At 42.2% G+C, this 20,700-nt stretch overlaps 1 protein-coding gene across 9 annotated transcripts in view; it reads right to left on the bottom strand.

Moving 5' to 3' along the window:
• The window catches only part of LOC140715429 (C-terminal-binding protein 2), a 309,864-nt gene that overhangs the window by 60,693 nt on the left and 228,471 nt on the right, over positions 1-20,700 (bottom strand). For all 9 annotated transcript variants that reach the window (XR_012096134.1, XM_073027606.1, XM_073027609.1 and 6 more), the window contains one exon: positions 4,749-4,893. Coding sequence is in view for 8 of the 9 variants with exons in the window: in XM_073027606.1 (XP_072883707.1) it covers positions 4,749-4,893 (145 nt within the window). In the remaining variant the exon portion in view is untranslated. The remainder of the gene's footprint in view (positions 1-4,748; positions 4,894-20,700) is intronic.

Raw genomic sequence — 20,700 nt, 5'->3', positions numbered from 1 at the left:
ATTTAGAGTAGGGAGGTGTTGCTTCAGATACATGGCACAACAACCAGATCACATCTCAAGTTCTGTGCCTGTACTGTTCTCCTAATACAAGAAAGGATACAAATACATTGGAAGCAGTTCAGAGTAGGTTTACTAGAATAGCATCTGGCATAGGTAGGTTGTCCTAGGAGGTAAGGCTGGAGAGGCTAGCGTTGTATCTACTGGAGTTTAGAAACATTAGATATTATTTGATTGGAACATACATTATCCTGACAGGATGACATCATCAAGACAGGATGGAAGTGGAGAAGATGTTTTCTCTTGTGGGTGAAATTAGAACTAGGGACACTGTATAAAATAAGGGATTGACCACTTCAGAGAGAGGTGATTTTTTTTCATATCTCATTGGGTCTCGCCTTTTACTCAGTTGTATGAAGAGCATCTGAATAATGTTAAGGCAGAGATAAATAGGCAGTGATGTTACTGGGAGGAGTTAGGAATGCAGAGTTTTGGTCCTAATTAGATCAGCCATGATCTTACTGATCGGAGGAGGTAAGTTTGAGGGGCAGAGTGGCTTAATTCTTATGTTTAGATCTTCATACACGAGCCCTTTATTAAAAAAATGGTTCAGCATGAAGAAATCCTTTTGACCTCACTGTTTATAGTCATTCTTCATGGAAACAGGCTCTTTAGCCCAACTGATCCACGTTGACCAAGACTGGCATCTAAATTAGTCTCATTTCCCTATGTTTAGCCCGCATCCCTCGCAACCTTTCCTATTCATGAACTGTCTATGTTCCTTTTAAATGTTGCTAATGTACCTACCTCAGCCATCCTGTGGCAGCTTATTCCAAATATCAATACCCTCTGGGTGAAAGAGTTGTCGCTTAGGTTCCCATTAAATCTCTCTTACCTCGTCCTAAGCCCATGTCCACTATGTCTCAATTTCCCAACCCTGGGAAAAAGCACTGCACATTAACCTCTGTTCCTCATGATTTTTGTTTCACCTCTGTAACACAACCCTTCATTCTCTTGTGCTCAAACAAGAACAGCCCCAACCTCCTCAACATCTCTTATAACTCAGCCCTCGAATCCCAGTGACATCTTCATGACTCACCTCTGTACTCTTCCCAGCCTCATTAAAACTGAACACAATACAGTATTCCAGTTCAACTCCAACAATATACAACTGCAATCTTACATCCCAGCTTCTATATTCAATGCCTTGAATGAAAGCTAACACGTCAATTTTTATAGGAGTACCATTGAGAGTGTCCTGACCAGCTGGATCACTGTCTGGTGTGGGAATTGAAAGGCATCTGACCACACGTCCCCAAAAAGGACTGCGAGGACTGCTGAGAGAATCAGCAGGGTCTCTTTTTCACCTATTAGAGATATTTATCAGGAGTGCTGCATACACAGGGCCTTAGCATTGTCAATGATCTTTTCCATCCATCCAACAGACTCTTTGACACCAACCCCCAACCATCAGGCAGGAGGTACTGTAGCATTAGGACAAGAATTGTCCAGGCCATAAGATACTGAACAACCTGCCACAACCCAGGTCTCAACACATGTGAAGTGCCAATAATGTTATACTGTTTACTTATTAACTTGTATCGTCTATGCACCTTATTATTTGTTAATTGATTTGTGGTAATATTACTTTATGTGTTATGTATGTGAGTTATATGTACACCGTGTTTTGTACACTGGTGTGGAGGAATTTTGTCTCGTTTGGCAGTGTATATATGTATGGTTGAGTGTCAATAAACTTCAACTTGAACTTGACATCTTCACCACACTGTCTACTGTGACAGCACTCTCAGAGAATCATCTACTTGCATTCCTCAATCTCTCCATTTTACAATACTCTGCAAGGTCCTACAGTTGACTGTCAAAAGTTATTACCCTGATTTGTTGCCTTTCCAAAAGCAACACTTAGCTAAAGTAAATTCCATTTGGAATTCCTTACTTATCAAGTAAAACAGAGTTCATAGTTCCACTAACGTGCCTAACTCTGTAGGTCTAATTCCTTTATCCAACACATATAATTGTTCTTATTCTCAAAGTACCACATTGTCTTGACCCTCTGAGCAACCCAGAATCTAAATGGGAATAAACTGTTAAAGATTTCAGTTCCAGGAACTGTGTGTTCTGAATTAGCTTGCTCCACTATCACAGCAAACATATTAAGCAAAATATTTAGGTAATAACCAATTAAAATGCATCTTTACATTCAACATTGTATCCCATTTAAAACAAATCAGACATTACAACTTGGTTCTTTGTTCAGTTTTTAATCTGGCATACACTTAAATTAGCATCCTTTAATCATCAACATTAGTCAGGGCTGTTTTAGAGAGCGCAGTTTATTAAGGGCACACTGCCAAATCACTCTTATGACCTTCAGTTTGGTGCAAGTCTTCTTTACAAATAGTATTGAAGACAAAATAACGACATGATTCCACGAGTTGGATTCTTTCAAAGTACTAATGGTAAAAATACCAAACTTTCTTTTCTTGATCAAATGCACTGCTGCTCTTCCATTAGAAAAGGAAGAATATTTTCTAAAGGAATTCAGAAATTGTATTATCCTCGTGCTAAACTGGTGTCCATCATAGGGTTATAGAAAAATACAGCACAGAAACTGGCCCTTCAGCCCATTTAGTCTATGCTGAGCCATTTAAACTGCTTACTCCCATCAACCTGCACCAGGACCATAGCTGTCTATGACCTACCATCTATGTACCTCTCCAAACTTCTCTTAAATGTTGAAACCAAACTTGCATGCTCCACTTGTGCTGGCAGCTCATTCTATACTCGCATGACCCTCTGAGTGAACAAGTTTCCCCTCATGCTCCCCTTAAACTTTTCACCATTCACCTTTAACCTACGGCCTCTGTAGTCCTACCCAACCTCCGTGGAAAAAGCTTGCTTGTATTTACCCTCTCTATACCCATCATAATTTTGTATACCTCTATCAAATCTCCTCTCAATCTACTATGTTCCAAGGAATAAAGTCCTAACTTATTCAATCTTTTCTTATAATTCAGGTCCTCCAAACCTCACAACATCCTTGTAAATTTTCTCTGTACTCTTTCAACCTTATTTACATTTTACCTATAAGGTAGGTGACCAAAACTACATACTATACTCCAAATTAGGCCTCACCAACATCTTATACAACTTCAACATAACATCCCATCTTCTGTACTCAATACTTTGATCTATGAAAGCTGAGGTGCCAAAAGATTTCTTTAGAACCCTATTGGTCAGTGATGCTACTTTCAATGATCTATGGACCTGTATTCCCAGATCCCTTTGATTTACCACAGTCCTCAGTGTCCTACCACTCACTGTTTAAGACCTCCCTGATTGGTTCTACCGAAGTGTAACACCTTGCACTTGAATGCATTAAATCTAGATTTGGGTTGTCTCAAGTTACTCTTTGTACTTGTTTAGAAACTACCTTATCCTGCATTACAACAATTACCTAACTCAGCTGGACAGCTGTGCTTTCTGTCAGACTCCTCTGATATTTATTTAATATTGATTTAGAGACACATAGTGAAACAGGTCCTACTGGCCCACCAAGCCACGCTGCCCAGCAACCCACCAATTTAACCCTAGCCTAATCACAGGATGATTTACAATGACCAATCAACCTACTAACCATTATGTCTTTAGACTGTGAGAGGAAACCTATGCATTCACGGGAAGGATGTACAAACTTTCTTACAGATGCCCTGAACTGTAATAGCGTTTAAAAACGCCAGATTTTTTTGTAAAAAAGCAATTGTACAAATGAAATACATCATTTTTTATACTGTATATATGTTTGAAATCGCCCAAGGAATTTCTCCAACAGACACTTAGAAGGAAAATTTAGCAGCAAGACTTGAATCTCCCAGTGGGTACGTTTGGACACATGGAGTAAGACATGTATACTCTATGAGGTCATTGCTTAAACTCTGGAACTCATAATTCCATAAGATTTTTAATTGCTTTGGTAAACCACAATCTAGCACAGGTAACTTTTGCTCACAAATTTTCCATGCAATGGCGCCAGTATAAAGTTATAAAGACTTTTACATCTGTAATTCACATTTGTTATTCTGATGAACACAGTGTTGTGTTTTAAATGGTGTAAACATGACAAAAAATCTTTAGCTTCCATCAGCTGCAATTTGGAACAAGAAATGACCCATGGCAGCCCATTCTTTCAAAAAAAAGCAGTGATTTGTGGCTAACGTGCCAAGATACAGGCAGACCCAATGAATGCGAGACCATGTCTCTTGTCTGAGCATATTCAGTGAATGTGGAAGGATAGATGACTAGGAGTGGTAATTGCAATGATCCTTTATCTTCCTCAGACACAGAGAGACGCACGGGCAAATTGCAGCAGCACCACCATCTTCTGAGCGATAAATTATCAATTGCTTCATCTAACGTGGCTGACGCACTGGGAAAAACACAATTGTGGCGATTCCAGACAAGGAGTGGCAGCACAGCACACGTTCAGTTACTTTTCTCAAAACAATTCTCACTTGGGTACCGCAGAGCCTTGCCAAATTGTTTCTACTCATTAGATTGCCTGTGCTTATAATTCATGCAAGACATTACTTGCTCCTTTAATGAATTATAGACGCTCTTTATTGATGTTTTGCATCTGTTCCATTGCAGACTCATAAATGACTTTGCAAATCACATATTACAAATATATATGAAAAGGTAGTGTTGAAAATTATTGCTTGGACTTGACTCACCGAGCTCTCCTGCAGTCTTCACATCAATGTTGTCATATCCACTGCCTATCCGTACAATTATTCGCAGGGCTTTGAACTTTTCCAGATCTTCTCTGGTCAGGGTAATATTGTGGTACATTAATGCACCTACGGCTTCATTTAAAACCTATACAGAGAGAAGAAATATTAACCACTGTTAATATAAAGAGACGTGATGGTTGATTCAGTGCCAACTTTAGCCCCACGAGCTTTGAATAAACCATCTGCAAAGATGCACACATCTGAAGCTCTAAAATGATAGAAGAGGCTTATTGGTTTCATATGTATAAACTTTGTTTGTTGAACTCCAATGCTACATTTAACTACAAAAGCATTTATAGGCAGCAAAGCTCCCCAGTTTCCACCAATGCATAAATTCAAAGTATAGCAACACACACAAAATGCTGGAGGAACTCAGCAGGCCAGGCAACATCATGGAAGAAAGTACAGTCGACATTTCGGGCTGAGACCCTTCAGCAGGACTGAAGAAAAGAAGTTGAGGAGTCAGAGTAAGAAGGTGATGGGAGGGGAGGAAGAAACACAAGATGATAGGAGGGGTAGGAGGGCAGGGTGAAGTAAAAATCTGGGAAGTTGATTGGTGAAAGTGGGCTGGAGAAATGGGAATCTGACAGGAGAGGGCAGAAGGCCATGGAAGAAAGGGAAGGGGGTGGAGCAGCAGAAGGTGGTGATGGGTGGGTAAGGAGATAATGTGAGAGAGGGAAATGAGAATGGGGAATGGTAAAGGAAAGGGGAGGCGTTACCAGAAGTTTGAGAAATCTATGTCCATGCCATCAAGCTGGTGGCTACCCAGATGGAATTTAAGGTGTTTCTCCAACCTGAGTGTGGCCGTGCACTGACATGTCAGAATGGGAATGGGAAGTGGAATTAAAATGGGTGGTCACTGGGAGATCCTGCTTTTTCTGGTGAACAGAGCATAGGAGCTCAGTGAAGCGGTCTCCCAATCTACATTGGGTCTCACTGATATACAGGAGGCCACACTGGCACCACCAGATACAGTACAATAGGTGACCACAACAGACTCAGGTGAAGTGTCAACTCACCTGGGGAGAACTGTTTGGGGCCCTGAATGGTAGTGAGGGAGGAGGTGTAGGGGCAGGAGTAGCACTTGTTCTGCTTGTAAGGATTAGTGCCAGGAGGGAAATCAGTGGGGAGGGATGAATGGACAAGGGAATTCCATGGGAGTGATCCCCACGGAAAGCAGAAAGTGGGGGGGGGGGGTAGTTGTGTTTGGTGGTGGGATCCCATTAGAGATGGCGGAACTTACGGAGAATTATGTGCTGGACATGGAGCTTGGTGGGGTGGTAGATGAGGATAAGAGGAACCCTACTCCTGGTGGGCTGGTGGGCAGACGTGTGCGAAATGGAAGAGATGTGATTGAGGGCAGCATTAATGGTAGATTTAAAGTACACTTTGCTATCAGATGTGTGTAAATGACAGCTTGGTACAAATTCCTGTAGTTTTTAAATCTGCAAAAATATTCAGTGAGAAGGAAATGTGCTGTTTCAAATCTGAAAAGGATTTGAGGTTCCCTGTCAGGTCTGTCCCGGTTCCTTTCCTTGGTAGCAGCAAAATGCACCGATGTCGGCCCATGGTCTCCTCTTGTGTCAAGATGAGGCCACCAATGGGGTGAACGAGAACATCATGTTGTCCATTTGGGTAGCCAGCAACCCAATGGTATAAATTCCACCCCTCAATCCCCCCCTGACATTTACCTCTTCTCACCTGCCTATTACTTCACCCTGGGTACCCTCTTCATTCCCTTTCTCCTGTAGTCCTCTCTCCTCTCCTATCAGATTCTTTCTTCTCCAGCCCTTGACCTTTCCTACCCACCAGGTTTCACCAGCTAACCTCCTTCTCCTCCCTCCAGCCTTTTATTCTGGCATCTTCCCCCTTCCTTCTCAGTCCTGAAGAAAGATCTCAACTGAAATGACGACTATCGGTTCATTTCCACAGATGCTGCCTGGCCTGCTGAGTTCCTCCAGTATTTTGCGTGCATTGCTGAATAATGAATCTATGGTGATTTAACTTCAGGGCAGCCACAGAAAGTACAAGATATTCTAAAGTTTGATGTTATAGAGAAATTAGTCGGCACTTATTACACAACACTAATTGTTCATGAAAACGGAGTGATACTTGTGCTACTAACAGTTTGCAGAATTCCTCCATGTGGTTACAGCTCATATGAAAGTAACAGAAAACCTGGCTGAAATTATTTGTTCTGCAACGCCTTGTTGAAACACTGTTGTTCACAAATTGTGATAGGCTGCAGTGTTTTTACCTCCAAGAGGACCACAACTTGTTGTTGGGTTTGGAGGCCTGCGTGCCTCAAAGACCTGGAGAGGTATATTGGCTGGAGTCAGGGTCTTGTGCTTTGGCTCTTGGTAGGGTCACCCATGCTAAACAGGTCAAAGGGCAGAGGCCAGACTAAGAGTGGCCCACCAGTCCTCCAGGTTTGGGGGTTCAGCTCAGGGCTAACAACCCTGACTGGTCAAAAAGCAGTTGTTATGGAAACAGCAATGAAGAATATTTCTATACCGACAGAGATGGAGGACATTCATTAAGTAAGCAGTCTTTCTAGGGCTTCAGCAGGATAGCTTATCTATCCTCATCATAAAAGTTGGTACTACACAAGCCGCAGAGTGACTTGAAATGCATAATATCTGAGTCCTGAGTCAAACACAAACACTGTATTTACCTCACCGAAATGAAACCACAACATTTTCCTTCTCCCAAACTTCAATTAACTAAGGAGTAAACATGCTGTGACTCAAGTTACAAACTATGAATCAGATTTATTAAAAATTGCCTTTGGGCAAGAGCAGGAAATGAATACTGTGATTACGGAGCTTAAAAACCTGAAAATAACAAAATAATACCACGCACTTTACTATCTTCTTAGTAATCTGCTCATTAAACAGAACAGATGTGTGAGGTTTGTCTACTAGAGAAAAAATCCTTAGTCTCTATCATAACTGGCGCAACTAGAAATGAGTGCAGTTTCAGAGAGGGCAATCAGTGCCTTTAAAACTGGATGCTGGAATGTAGGGAAGAAAATAATGTTTTCTAAACTATGACCCAAAGAAATCAAGGAAGGAGGATAGCAGCAGTTTCTGGAATTCAAACACGAATTTAGTTCAAACTAAATTTCACTTGCCATTTCACTAGAGAGGTATGTAGACATGCGTGTTAAAAGGAAAATGTGGAAAGGATACAGTATATAAATTATACAGTCAACTTTTTAAAAGCCATGCACGATCAGGGAGAACTAGCAGTTCACAAAAAAGAACCTTTGAACATGGCAAACAGTTTGATGGAACTGTTTGGAATGAGCATTAGGTTTCTTCTAAAGAGGCACAGAATACAAAAACAAAGAAGTTATACTGAGCGTTAACATTTTAACTCTGGTTAGGCCTGAGCAGCAAAACTGTGTTCAGTTCTTAATGTGGGAGTTGAATGGCAAGGAGAAGGGCCAATTAAGTGGGAAAACACAGGGAGCTAGGATCACTCGCCTTCAATCACAGAAGATGGAGAGGAAGTTATGGGCAGTAACTGGTTCTAACAGAGAAGGAACAAGATGCTTCCACGGGCAGTAAGATCAGTAACCAAGAGACGGAAATTTAAGAAAATCAGAATCGTAAGGGAGATATGAAATAATTTTACACAACAATTTGTTTGCCCCTGTAATTAATTAAATCTGTTTCATCAACAGTTTTGCCGGACATTTCCAAAGGGATTTGGGCATATGCTTAAAAAATAAATTTTTGCAAGCCTTTCTAGAAGCAGCAGGAGAGATAATTGCTACAAAATGCTTGCACACTTGTGCTGAATGGCTCACTTCAGTGCGTCTGAAGTTTTCTGCATCGAAATTCATTTGCCCCAGACTAGGAATCTTTTCAATAACAAGCTCACTTTTGATCACTTTTTTATTCCATGGACCCCTACCATTAGCCGAAGGTTACGTGGACTCCAGGTTGGCAACCCCTGCTTTAGAAGAAAGGTGGTCTTCATGGGATTTACAAAACTGATTTATTTCTTAGTTAAAGGCCAGGGTCAGGGCACAGGCAGTGGAAGAAGTGAGGTTTCGAGAGTAAAATCAGATGGCAGTCAATCCCAGCCTCTGTGATTTGTCATGAGGCTGCAGGGCGTATCTGAACAAAATTCAGTCAGAAGTATTCTCGGTGCGTTTCATGGAAATGTGCCACGAGATGGTTACAACCTGGCCAAAAGCATAGGGTGGCCCCAGGAAAATAGAATAAGCCCAACATCCTAGGTGTGAAGAGATCAGGATCTTAATCCAGCCTAATGCATTCCTTATTAAACAAAATAATTTATAGCGCAGTAAGTGGACGGTGATCTGCTCCTGGCAGAATAACCTCGCTCACGTCACCACATAGAACTTGCTTTCCACCAGCCTCATCTGCTCTGACAGTCTGAGAGGAAGCTGCATGATACACCTTTCAGCAGGAATACTATGCAGTGACACTAACTTCACAGCTGTTTCACTTCCGCAGTCATTTCTTTCCTTTGCGCACTTCAGAAACTACCTCCCTGGCGTGCAGTTTCTCCACCGACGGATGAACGAGTGCCACAGGTCCACCATGAGCATCACTTTAAATTTAAAGACGTCATTTCTTCCCTCCGATGCTAACTATCACGGGCGAAGTTTTTCTGCGCCCAGGCTGCACACACCGCCAAATGCTCCATCCAGATGGCAGGAACTATTTCAAGCCCGGTGGGGCCAGTGCCAGAGGCGAATGACAAGCGATTAAGAATTTCATCCCGGACTTCTGAAGAGAGTGATGACGAAGTGTTCTGATATGAAACATGAACTCTACTCCTCTGTCCACAGATGCTTCAACCGGCTGAGGGTTCTTAGCATTGTCTGCTTTTCAGTTGTTGTGCGTACAGTACTGTGCAAAAGTCTTAGGCCCATATAGGGTGTCCAAGACTTTTGCTCACTACTGTATGTTGGTTAAAATAGGAAGGTTCAGAAATAAGAGTACTTAGCTTTGTATTAGCTCACTGGAAAGACATAATACACCGTATATAACAGAAGTAGACTCATCGGCCCACCTGATCACTAAATATCCAGAATAATTCCATTTACCAGCACCTGGCCCACAGTCTTCTTTGTACCATGGCGAGTGAAAGGTTCTGCCTCTTCCACCTAAGGACAGAGCTGTTCAGATCCAACATTCCTCAGGTGAAAAAGATTTTCCTCAGACCCCTTTCTAAACTCCTGATCTTAAACTTTTGTCCCCCTGGGTTTTAGATACCTCCGCAATGGCAAGAAAGCTTTTACTAACTACCCTGTCTCTGCCCCTCCATCTTGTGTACCTCATTAATGTTCCCCTCTCTAAGCAAACAGCAAACTCAATCTCTCTTTATAACTGATGCACCCTAACCCAGGCAGTGTTTTCCCTGTCTCCTTCCTATTGTGTGGTGACCAGAACTGCATACAGTCCTCTCTGTGGCCCAGTCAATGCTTTATAAAATTGTACCAGAACCTCTCTACACTTTCATTCTTTTGTTTTGGATTTCCGGTACCTGCATCTTTTTAATACATTAATCAAATGGCTGGTTTGAAAACCAAGTGGTACATTTCAAACAAATAATCGTTTATGCACAGAAATCCTAGATTGTTAGATGAGCACAATGAAGGCAAGTGACTGCTTTGGCATTGCTAAGCCCATTGTACCCAAGACATACAACTTGAACGGGTGCTGCCATCAGTAGCTTCAGGAGGGATTGCGAGGGGGCATACCCAAAGATGTAGGTACTTCGATCAGAAATTATAGCTGTGTACTTGGGTGCGCCGTGCAGCTGACTAAGGGTGACAGGCAGATTTGAGAATGTGAAGTTGGGAAATGGAGATGGTCGTGATGGGTTCTGGAACTGGAGCTGGATGAGAGCCGTGGAGGCGGAGGCCCAAAGCAGGCAGATTTTGGAAATGGGTGCATAAAGTGAGCAATTTCAGGAAGGTTGGAGGAGAAGCTCTGGTGTTATCTGCCAGACACTGCTATGGCCACACCATAACACGATATAGTCTCGACTCCACAGCAGTGGTGCGAAAGGAAGGCCAATTGAAGAATGACGACAATGCCTTGGGGCTGTGAGAGTGATTATAGCCGGGGAGCGGTCAGTTCAATTTACAGAGAAATACAAAAATGGCCTAGAAATGTTAGATACCTTGTTTCACTCTTGAAAAATTAGTTTTTGATTTCAGGTGCCTATGCATTGGCAGCTCCTTACAAACTTATTTCCTGCGTCAAAGCTACTACAGCAAGCCAATATTTCCTTCCATCAGCAGAAAGTTAAACACATTCCAGCGATTTATTTTGAGCCAACTTTACGAAGCAAAATATCAGTTAACCAGTGGAGGCTCAGACTCTAATGGACACAGAAAATGCCTGTGGAAAGAGAAACAGCTAACGTACTAGGTTGAAAGGTCTAGGACTTGAAGCATAAGTGCTTCTTGTTCCACAGACGCTGCTGCGTCTGCAGAAAGTTCCTAACATTTTCTGTTTTTGTTTCAGATTTGCAGCAACTTAAGTTTAGTTTTTATTTTCAATAGCTCAAACTATTCAGCACTTAGAAGCCTAGAAATTAACTTGCACAAAGCCCCATTCCCAGTAAAGAATCCATTTGGTGAGACAAAAAATAAGTTCACAAAATATCATTCAACATTCTGTGCATTTCTGAATGATTCCATCCCAGTTGAGCGGACATCTTATTGTGAAAAATTTGTTGACCCTGTTTTAGTCAAAAATAACAACGGTCATGAACAGCCCAAGAGTCATTACTGGTGAGATTGTTCCGAACTATGACTGGCAAGAAAATAATAACTGCTTTGAAAAATGTTAGTTAAAAGGTCGGGTACATTTGTTAGTAAGCGGCAATAAGTAGACTGCTGCGTAACTCACTGCCCAATAACTATGTTGTCTGATGCAAACCAGAATCCCAATCACCACACACACCTCCAACGGTTTTCAAGCAAATCTCTCTCAAAATTAAGCGGCCAGAATTAAGAGAAAACTAGCAAAAAGAGAGATTGCTAATTATACCTGCAATGAGACTAAACATCATGAAAAAGAAACCTAACCAAAGAGGTGGCCTGCTAAGTCCGTCCCACCACCCATCTCCTATCATTGTAGCAGACATTCATTCTCCAGCCAGCTGCTCCCACCAGCTGCAAGAGCAAGGTGCACTGTGGTGAGACCCTCTGAGGGGATACTTCCTGAGGTCAGAGTGATTAGGAAGGATGAAACCAATAGAGGAAATCGATCACTAGCATCTGCTCTCCCTGATATGGAGTAATGCCATGGAATCTTAGAGATTAACATGATGCTGCCACAGCTCGGAGAGTCAGAGTCCAGACTTCAATCCCAGCAACCTCTGTAAGGAGTCTGTACATCTTCCCCTGTGGAATGTGTGGGTGTTCTCCAGTTTCCTCCCACAGTCCAAAGACATACCAGGTAGGTTAACTGGTCCTTGTAAATTGTGCCGTGATTCGATTAGGATGAAAGTGGGATCGTAGGGGCTGGCTGGGCAGTGCAGCTCCAAGGGATGGAAGGGTTTATTCTGCACAGTATCGCTAAATAAATAAATAACTGAGCCCACCTACGTGCTTTTGGAATTAACGCTAATGAATTTCACTATTTCTTTAAACAGCTTTTTGCGACACCATCAAGTAGATTGCCAACATTGTTTGTACACCCAAAAAATCTCTAGGCCAATGCTTTTAAATTTTGCCAAAATACATGCCTCTATCTACATGACAGATTTCTTTTGAATCACATTAAATTTTGTGTAGAAGTGGTGTAAAAAACATAAGGAAAGCTTGTTATTATTTTCAACCAACTGAAAGTCAGAGACCTTCATCTACATGAACTAATTATAATTTATCAAATTCTGACAAGAAATATTTTTATCACAGTGCAGTATCTACTTTCCTGAATCTAATTAGGTTCTTAAATCAAATTACTAGAAATACAGGTTGAGCACCCCTTATCTGAAATGCTTGGGGCCAGAAGTTTTTTGTATTTTGAATAATAGAGATAGTTGGTTGGGATCACCACTGTTTCCAACTCTGAATTTATGTACCACCGGTAAACTTTCTTTGTTTTACACTTGTTCATCACACATTACATATGCACTTAACAGTAAAAATTACTACATAACATTAAAATAATGAAGATAGAATGTGTAACAAAAGCAGCTCAGAAGCATCAGGAAAATACCTGAATCAGCTGTTGAACAACAACAAATAAATGCAGACTTTCCGTCTCCACCTACAATGTCGTGTTTTGATTAAAAGGTTACCATACACTGTATTTGTATTTCACATTTTTTAAAGGTTTTATGTATAGTATAAAAACAATCAACGGTGTAGACTTGTTCTGGTGTTAGATTTTCATCAGTGACAATCTTGGCAAACTCTTCAATGACACTTTCTGTTGCTTCATCATCAGCTGATGCTTTATCACCACAAATCTTTAAAAAAAATTAATGCTGCGCCTTTTCTTAAATTTCTGCCACCAGCCTGCTGAATATTTACAGCTACCTTCAATTTTCAGTTCGGGGTTGTGATATATCTTTGCTTGTTTTATGATCAGCATATCGTTCAACAGCATATGTTCACTCTGACGCTGACCAATCCACTCTTTCAATGCACGAGCGATATCTTCAGTTTTCGCTTAACGCAATCTTTCTATTTTTCATTAACTTGTGTATATTACATATGTGAAGTCACTTCTCAGAACTGCCTGTGGTGTGCCAAGACCTGCCCAACCTTCCCAGTGTCTTGTGAAATTTTCCATCTGTGACATTGTGTCAAAAGGTGACCATTCGTGAGGCCCTGTGGGACTTCACAGTAGCAGAATTCCTTTCCACCACATGGTCTGTAGCCACATGGCTCCATAACCAACAATCACAGGAACAGGCCTTTTCAGATCATCAAATTTAGACTAGCTCAATGTACTTGCAGTTGGCAAGAGTAATGGCTCCAGTGAAAACACTTCTCTATCAACTTGCTCATTATAGCTATACTTATCCATGACAGCACTGGCAGGGCTGATCATCTTCACAGTCCTTGTGAAGATATTGTCCTACCTTCACACTGAGGACTCCCCCTCCTATTATTGCGTGAGTCTACCAAAGTACCACATGGTACAGATTCAAAGCAGATCCATCCAGCAGCTCAAAAGGTGACCATTCACGAGGCCCTGTGGGACTTCGCAGTAGCAGAATTCCTTTCCACCACATGGTCTGTAGCCACATGGCTCCATAACCAACAATCACATGAACAGGCCTTTTCAGATCATCAAATTTAGACTAGCTCAATGTGTAACCAGCTCACTTCTCTCCCTCCCCACATTTTTGCAAATCCTTTCTCCTCTGATATTTATCCCACTCCCTTTTGTATGCTACAACTGAATCTACATCACTGCTCCGCAGCACATTCCAGACCCATAACAAATCCTATAAAAAACTACTTTCCTCATGTCACTTCTAAATCTTGAGTTGGCCACTCTCCTTGCCCCCTCCTCACCCCCCCCCCCCCCCCCAGTTCTTGACTCCTTCGCAAATGAGAATCGTTTCACTGTATCTACTGTCTGTACTTTAATGACTTTAAGATCATGGCACAAACTCCTCTGTTCCAAGGAGTATCGCACTTTCTCCAGTCTAACCACATTCCTCATCGTGGGAATAATTTTTGTGAAACCCTCCTGCATGCTCGCCAAAGTGAAGCAAAGAATGTAAGATTTTGGGAATCTGAAACCCCTGGATAGAGGTGCACATGATGATAAGAGGTAAATATCCAGTGGATAGCCAGAGACTTTTTCCCAGAGCAGAAATAGCTAATATGAGGGAGCATAATTTTAAGGTGGTTGGAGGAAAGTATAGGGGGTTGTCAGTGGTAAGTTTTTTTTTTACACAGGGAATGGTGGGTGTGTGAAGTACACTGCCAGAGATGGTGGTAGAGGCAGGTACATTAGAGGCATTTAAGAAACTTAGGTAGGTACACGGATGATAGAAAAATTGAGGATTATGTAGGAGGGAAGTATTAGATTGATCCTAGAGTAGATTAAAAGATAGGTACAACATTGTGGGCCGAAGGGCCTGTATTGTGCTGTAATGTTCTATTTTCTATGTTCTATGTTAAAACCACAGAATGCCAGCAACACTCATCAAGTGTAGTGAGAAATCTAGATGATATTCCAGGGCATCAAGAGGGATCACTGACCTAACATGTTGCCTGTTACTCTCACCACACACAAACTGTCTGATCTGCTAATTTTTTTTCAGTGCTCTCCTTATGATGAAGATTAGAAATAATGCAAAACAACATCCCAGGGATAGTACTAGGTACAAAATTGAAGTGCCAACCTAGAGAAACTGAGGTAATATGTAGATATTTGTGTGCAAAAGTAACATGGCTGAGATTGACACAAGTAACCTCACAGCTAATGGACCAGCTCAAAGCACTCAGTGTCAAATAGTGATGGACAAAAGAGATGAGGGAACTGCAGACATCTTTACAGTTGCAAGAAAAGTTTGTGAACCCTTTGAAATTACCTGGTTTACTGCATTAATTACTCATAAAATGTGGTCTGATTTTCATCTAAGTCACAATAATAGACAAACACAATACTAACACACGAACAATTGTACTTTTCATGTCTTTACTGAACACTTTATTTAACCATCCACAGTCCAGGCTGGAAAAAGTATGTGAACCCTTGTATTTAATAACTGGTAGAACCTCCTTAAGCAGCAACAACCTCCACCAAACATTTCCTGTAGCTGCTGATCAGACTTGCACAACAGTGAGGAGGAATTTTAGACCATTCCTCTATGTTTCAGTTCATCAATATTACTAGAATTTCTTGCATGAACAGCCCTCTTCAGGTCATGCCACAGCATCTCAATTGGGATAAGGCCTGGATTCTGACTTGGCCATTCCAAAACCCAAATTTTCTTCTTTTTAAGCCATTCTGTTGTTGATTTACTCTTGGTGTTTTGGACCATTGTCTTGTTGCAATATCCAACTTCTATTAAGCTTTAGGTGATGGACCACTACCTTGACATTCTCCTGGAACACATCTTGATACAATTTTGAATTCTTTGCACCTTCAACGATCGCAAGCTGTCCAGGCTCTGAGGCCCCAAACCGTGATCCATCGTGCTTCATAATTGGGATGAGGTTTTGGTGTTGGTGTGCAGTGTCCTATGTCAGGATGCTGTTCATTGACTATAGCTCAGCATTTAATACCATCATTCCCACACTGAGAAGTTGCAGAACCTGGGCCTCTGTACCTCCCTCTGTAATTAGATCCTCGACTTCCTAACCGGAAGGCCACAATCTGTGCAGATTGGTGATAATGTAACCTCCTCGCTGATGATCAACAATGGTGCACCTCAGGGGTGTGTGCTTAGCCCACTGCTCTACTCTATATATACAAATGACTGTGAGGCTAGGCATAGCTCAAATACCATCTATAAATTTGCTGATGATACAACTATTGTTGGTGGAATCTTAGGTGGTGACAAGAGGGTGTACAGGAGTGAGATATGCCAACTAGTGGAGTGGTGTTGCAGCAACAACCTGGCACTCAACGTAAGATGAAAGAGCTGACTGTGGACTTCAGGAAGGGTAATACGAAGGAACACATACCAATCCTCATAGAGGGATCAGAAGTGGAGAGAGTGAGCAGCTTCAAGTTCCTGTGTACTGATGCACCATCAATAACTCTTAGAGACGGGAGGCAAACAATAGGCTTTTATTAGCAGCAAAAGAGACCACAACATCTTGGAGACTGAGGGAGGAGCAGTGCCTCCAATCACCTTTATACAGGGGTCTGTGGGAGGAGCCACAGGATCAGCCAGCAGAGGGGCGTGTCCAGACAGGTATACATAGTTTACCACATGTACCAAGATCTCTGAGGATCTAACCTGATCCCAACATATCGATGTAGTCATATAGAAGGGAAGACAGCCACTGTACTTTATTAGGAGTTTGAAGAGATTTGGTATGTCAACAAATACACTCAAAAACTTCTATAGTTGTACAGTGGACAGCAGTCTGACAAGCTGCATCACTGTCTGGTATGGAGGGGTTACTCCACAGGACCGAAAGAAGCTGCAGAAGGTTGTAAATCTAGTCAGCTCCATCTTGGGTACTAGCCTACAAAGTACCCAGGACATTTTCATGGGGCGGTATCTCAGAAAGGCAGTGTCCATTATTAAGGATGTCCAGCACCCAGGGCATGCCCTTTTCTCATTGTTACCATCAGGTAGGAGGTACAGAAGCCTGTAGGCACATGCTCAGCGATTCAGGAACAGCTTCTTCCCCTCTGCCATCCGATTCCTAAATAGACATTGAACCCTTGGACACTACCTCACTTTTTTTTTAATATACAGTATTTCTGTTTTAGCATGTTTTAAAAAAATCTATTCAATACACATAATTGATTTGAATGCAGCAGGCCAGGCAGCATCTATAAAAAGAAGTACAGTTGACATTTCGGGCCAAGACCTCTCGGCCCGAAATGTCAACTGTACTTCTTTCTATAGATGCTGCCTGGCCTGCTGCGTTCCACCATCTTTTTGTGTGTGTTGCTTGAATTTCCAACATCTGCAGATTTCCTCAGGTTTGCGTATGTAATTGATTTACTTGTTTATTTATTGTTATTATTACTTTATTTATTTTTTTCTCTCTCTCTGCTGGATCATGTATTGCATTGAACTGCTGCAGCTGAGTTAACAAATTTCACGTCACATGCCAGTGATAATAAGCCTGATTCTGATTCGAACTCTGATTCCCTTTTTACCTCCAAACATAGCAGTGTGCATTTCTGCCAAAATGTTCAACTTTTGTCTCATCTGTCCTCAGAACAATGTCCCAGAAGTGCTGTGGAACATCCAGTTGGTCTTTGCAAACTTGAGATGTGCAGCAATGTTTTTTCCTGGAGAATGGTGATTTTCTTTTTGGTGTCCCTCCATGAACACCATTCTTGTTCAGTGTTTTTCTTATAGCGGACACAAGAATAGAGACTTTAGCAAGTTTTAGAGATTTCTGCAGGTCTTTTTGCTAATACCCTTGGGTTCTTTTTCACCTCCTTCAGCAATTATCGATTGGAACACCAAATCGCTTTTGTAGAAGGCATTACCCGAGAGGTTCATGTACTTCTTTGAACCAAATCTGTGATTGCTTAAATGGTGTATTCAGTATCGATGAGAAGAAGTACAATTGTTTGTGTGTTATTACTTTAGGCTACTCGCCTGCCACCTGGGAGGCCCGGGTTCATTTCCTGGCCAATTTATCAGTGTGTCAAGTGGCTGTTGTGACGCGTCTGGTGTGGTAGTGTAGTGGGTAGTGCTTGTCGCTCTCACTTTCAGCTTCCACTGCCAGCTAGCAGTCTCAGGAAAAGAAGAGCTGAATGCATAAGTCTTCCCTGTCGATACAGAGTCTCTCCAACAGCAAGCCTCATGTAGTGCCTCCTCACTGGTGACACCTGGAAAAAGACTCCAAGTCAGGCTTTTGTACTTGGGCTGAACCTCAGAGGATGGGGAGGAGGTCTGGCCCCTGAATATGTAGCGTTCAGGCCCATCAGCATGTGAACATGCCCGGCTGCTCGTGAACCAGATCCCAAGCTATGGGTGATGAGCCCCACTGCCTCGTTGGCAGCTTCAGGAGAGTCAAAGGATACGGGAGTAAACCCAGACAGAATATCTGGAGTGGAGCCCCTAAGATGGCCGGACGTCACTGAACATCCTCCCGGCAGTTCCTGCAGCCAAGCTGGTGCTAAATGTATTGTTTCACTTTCCTTTGGGCTACACTGGTGAAGCCCAGAGGGGGATCTTGACGCCTGGGCATCCCAGGATCTCCATACCTACCGCATAGGATTGTGCCACCCATAGCGCACATTCTATTGCCCGTCGAGACAGACGGATACCATCCATCAATCAATCAATTACGTTAGGCACATTGTGTTCGTCTGTTATCGTGACTTAGATGAAGATCAGGCCACATTTTATGAGTAATTACTGCAAAGCAAACAGGTAATTGCAAAGGGTTCACAGACTCTTTTTTTGCAACTGAGCATCTTCAACAATGGCAGAGCCTAGTTTAATGTTAAAGGCAACAGTGTTCAGTCATCTGCACTTGTCATTGGCCAGAAGTGTCACCATGGCCGTCCTTGAGTGGCCAGTATCACAGAAGCCAATCTTCATCAAATTCAATTATCTCCTCAGGGTATCAAATAACTGCAGAAGATATTGAGTACAGCGAAAGCTCGGTGAAACCCACGGGATGCTTCGGAGTTCACAGCTACTTTAGCCAATCTGCTCCAGTGCCTCTAAAAGGTGTTCTACTCACCAATAACATGCACAGTGATTCTAAGATTTAGTTTTGTCAGATACATTTGACTCCAAACCTCATTACAACTTCGGACAAAAAAGCTGAGTTCTGGAGATGAAATGACAGGAATTTCCCTTAACTACTGACAGAATATAACCTAGCAAAATAAAAACCACTCTGAAGTAAGAGTAACTTCTCCTTTGGAGGTGTCATACTTCGAGATAGAAAGATGATACAAAGACAATAATCTCCGCTTAAAGCAACATTTTAGGGAATTCATCAAGAAAACGCCAGGCACTCAACCATCTTAGACCAAGCCAGGTTCAGGAATAACCTTCCCTCATCTTATGAATGACTTTTCTTCCACTTTAAGAAAGAAGTGGGGATGCCTACTGCCAATTCCACTGTGTTTAAATCCATTGCTAGTTTCTCAGATCAGTCAACAGTTACTGGTCAGCGACAATTAACAATCGCACCGACATTTGACAGTGACCATTTTCAGAGTGAGTTTGACCACTTCCCCTTGATATTCAGTGGCACTGTCAAATCCACCATGATTAATGCCCTGGTGGCTACCGTGAAATAGAAGCTTAACCGGGCCAATAAAAGAGCAGATCAGAGCCAAGTTATCAAACGACTCAGTTCCTGATTTCACAAAACTCAATTCAAGAAATTGAAGGATTACTCTCGACTTGCCTGGAAGAGTGCTGCTCCAGCAACAATTAAGAAGCCCAATCCAAGGATAAAGTAGCCTGTTTAATGGGCAGCCCGTTTACCACCTTAAGTTTTCATTCCTTTGACCCAAGGCTGCACTGAGTACCATCTCTACAAGATGTAATGCAGCAATGAGGCAGGGATTCCCAACTATTTTTAGGCCATGAACCAAAACTATTAAGCAGGGGGTCCGTGGACCCCAGCTTGGCAATCCTGCACCAAGGCTTCTATAACTGCAGCTGGTAAAACCATTCTCACTGTCTAAAGCAGGGGTTCCCAACCTGAGTCCCACAGACCCCTCAGTTAATGGCAAGGCACCATTGCATAAACAAGGTTAGGAACCCCCGGTCTAAGAGGGTAAAAGGAGCAGGTAACTAGATACATTAAATCACACCTCACCCTCAAATGGGAAAATATCATCATCTAAATTACAGAGATACCACATGGAAACAGCCCATTTGACTCACCGATTTTGTGTCAGACATCAAAGCTCTATTTACACTGAAGCTGCCTTGATCCATTCTACTTTCCCCAATTTCTCATCAACTTCCTCCAGTTTCTATTACTCACCCCGAAACAGAGGCAGTTAACCTAATACCCTGAAAGTCTCTGGAACGTGTGAGGAAACTGGGGAGACCCACATGGTCATAGTGGGAACGTGAATTTATGGTGAGGGGGGCAAGTTCAAAGGAGATGTTCAAAGGAGCTGAGGGGCAAAGTGGATCAGCCATGATGAAATGCTGGAGCAGGCTCGATGGGCCAAATGGCCTAATTCTGCTCCTATACCTTATGGTCTTACGTGCGGGGCCAATTGTTTTTGTTCTACTCAGAGGGTGA

Source organism: Hemitrygon akajei, chromosome 23 (genome assembly GCF_048418815.1).
Source record: "Hemitrygon akajei chromosome 23, sHemAka1.3, whole genome shotgun sequence".
In the NCBI taxonomy this organism is placed as follows: Eukaryota; Metazoa; Chordata; class Chondrichthyes; order Myliobatiformes; family Dasyatidae; genus Hemitrygon; species Hemitrygon akajei.
Note: the sequence above shows the minus strand (reverse complement) of the source record. Positions and strands in the feature narration are given on the sequence as shown.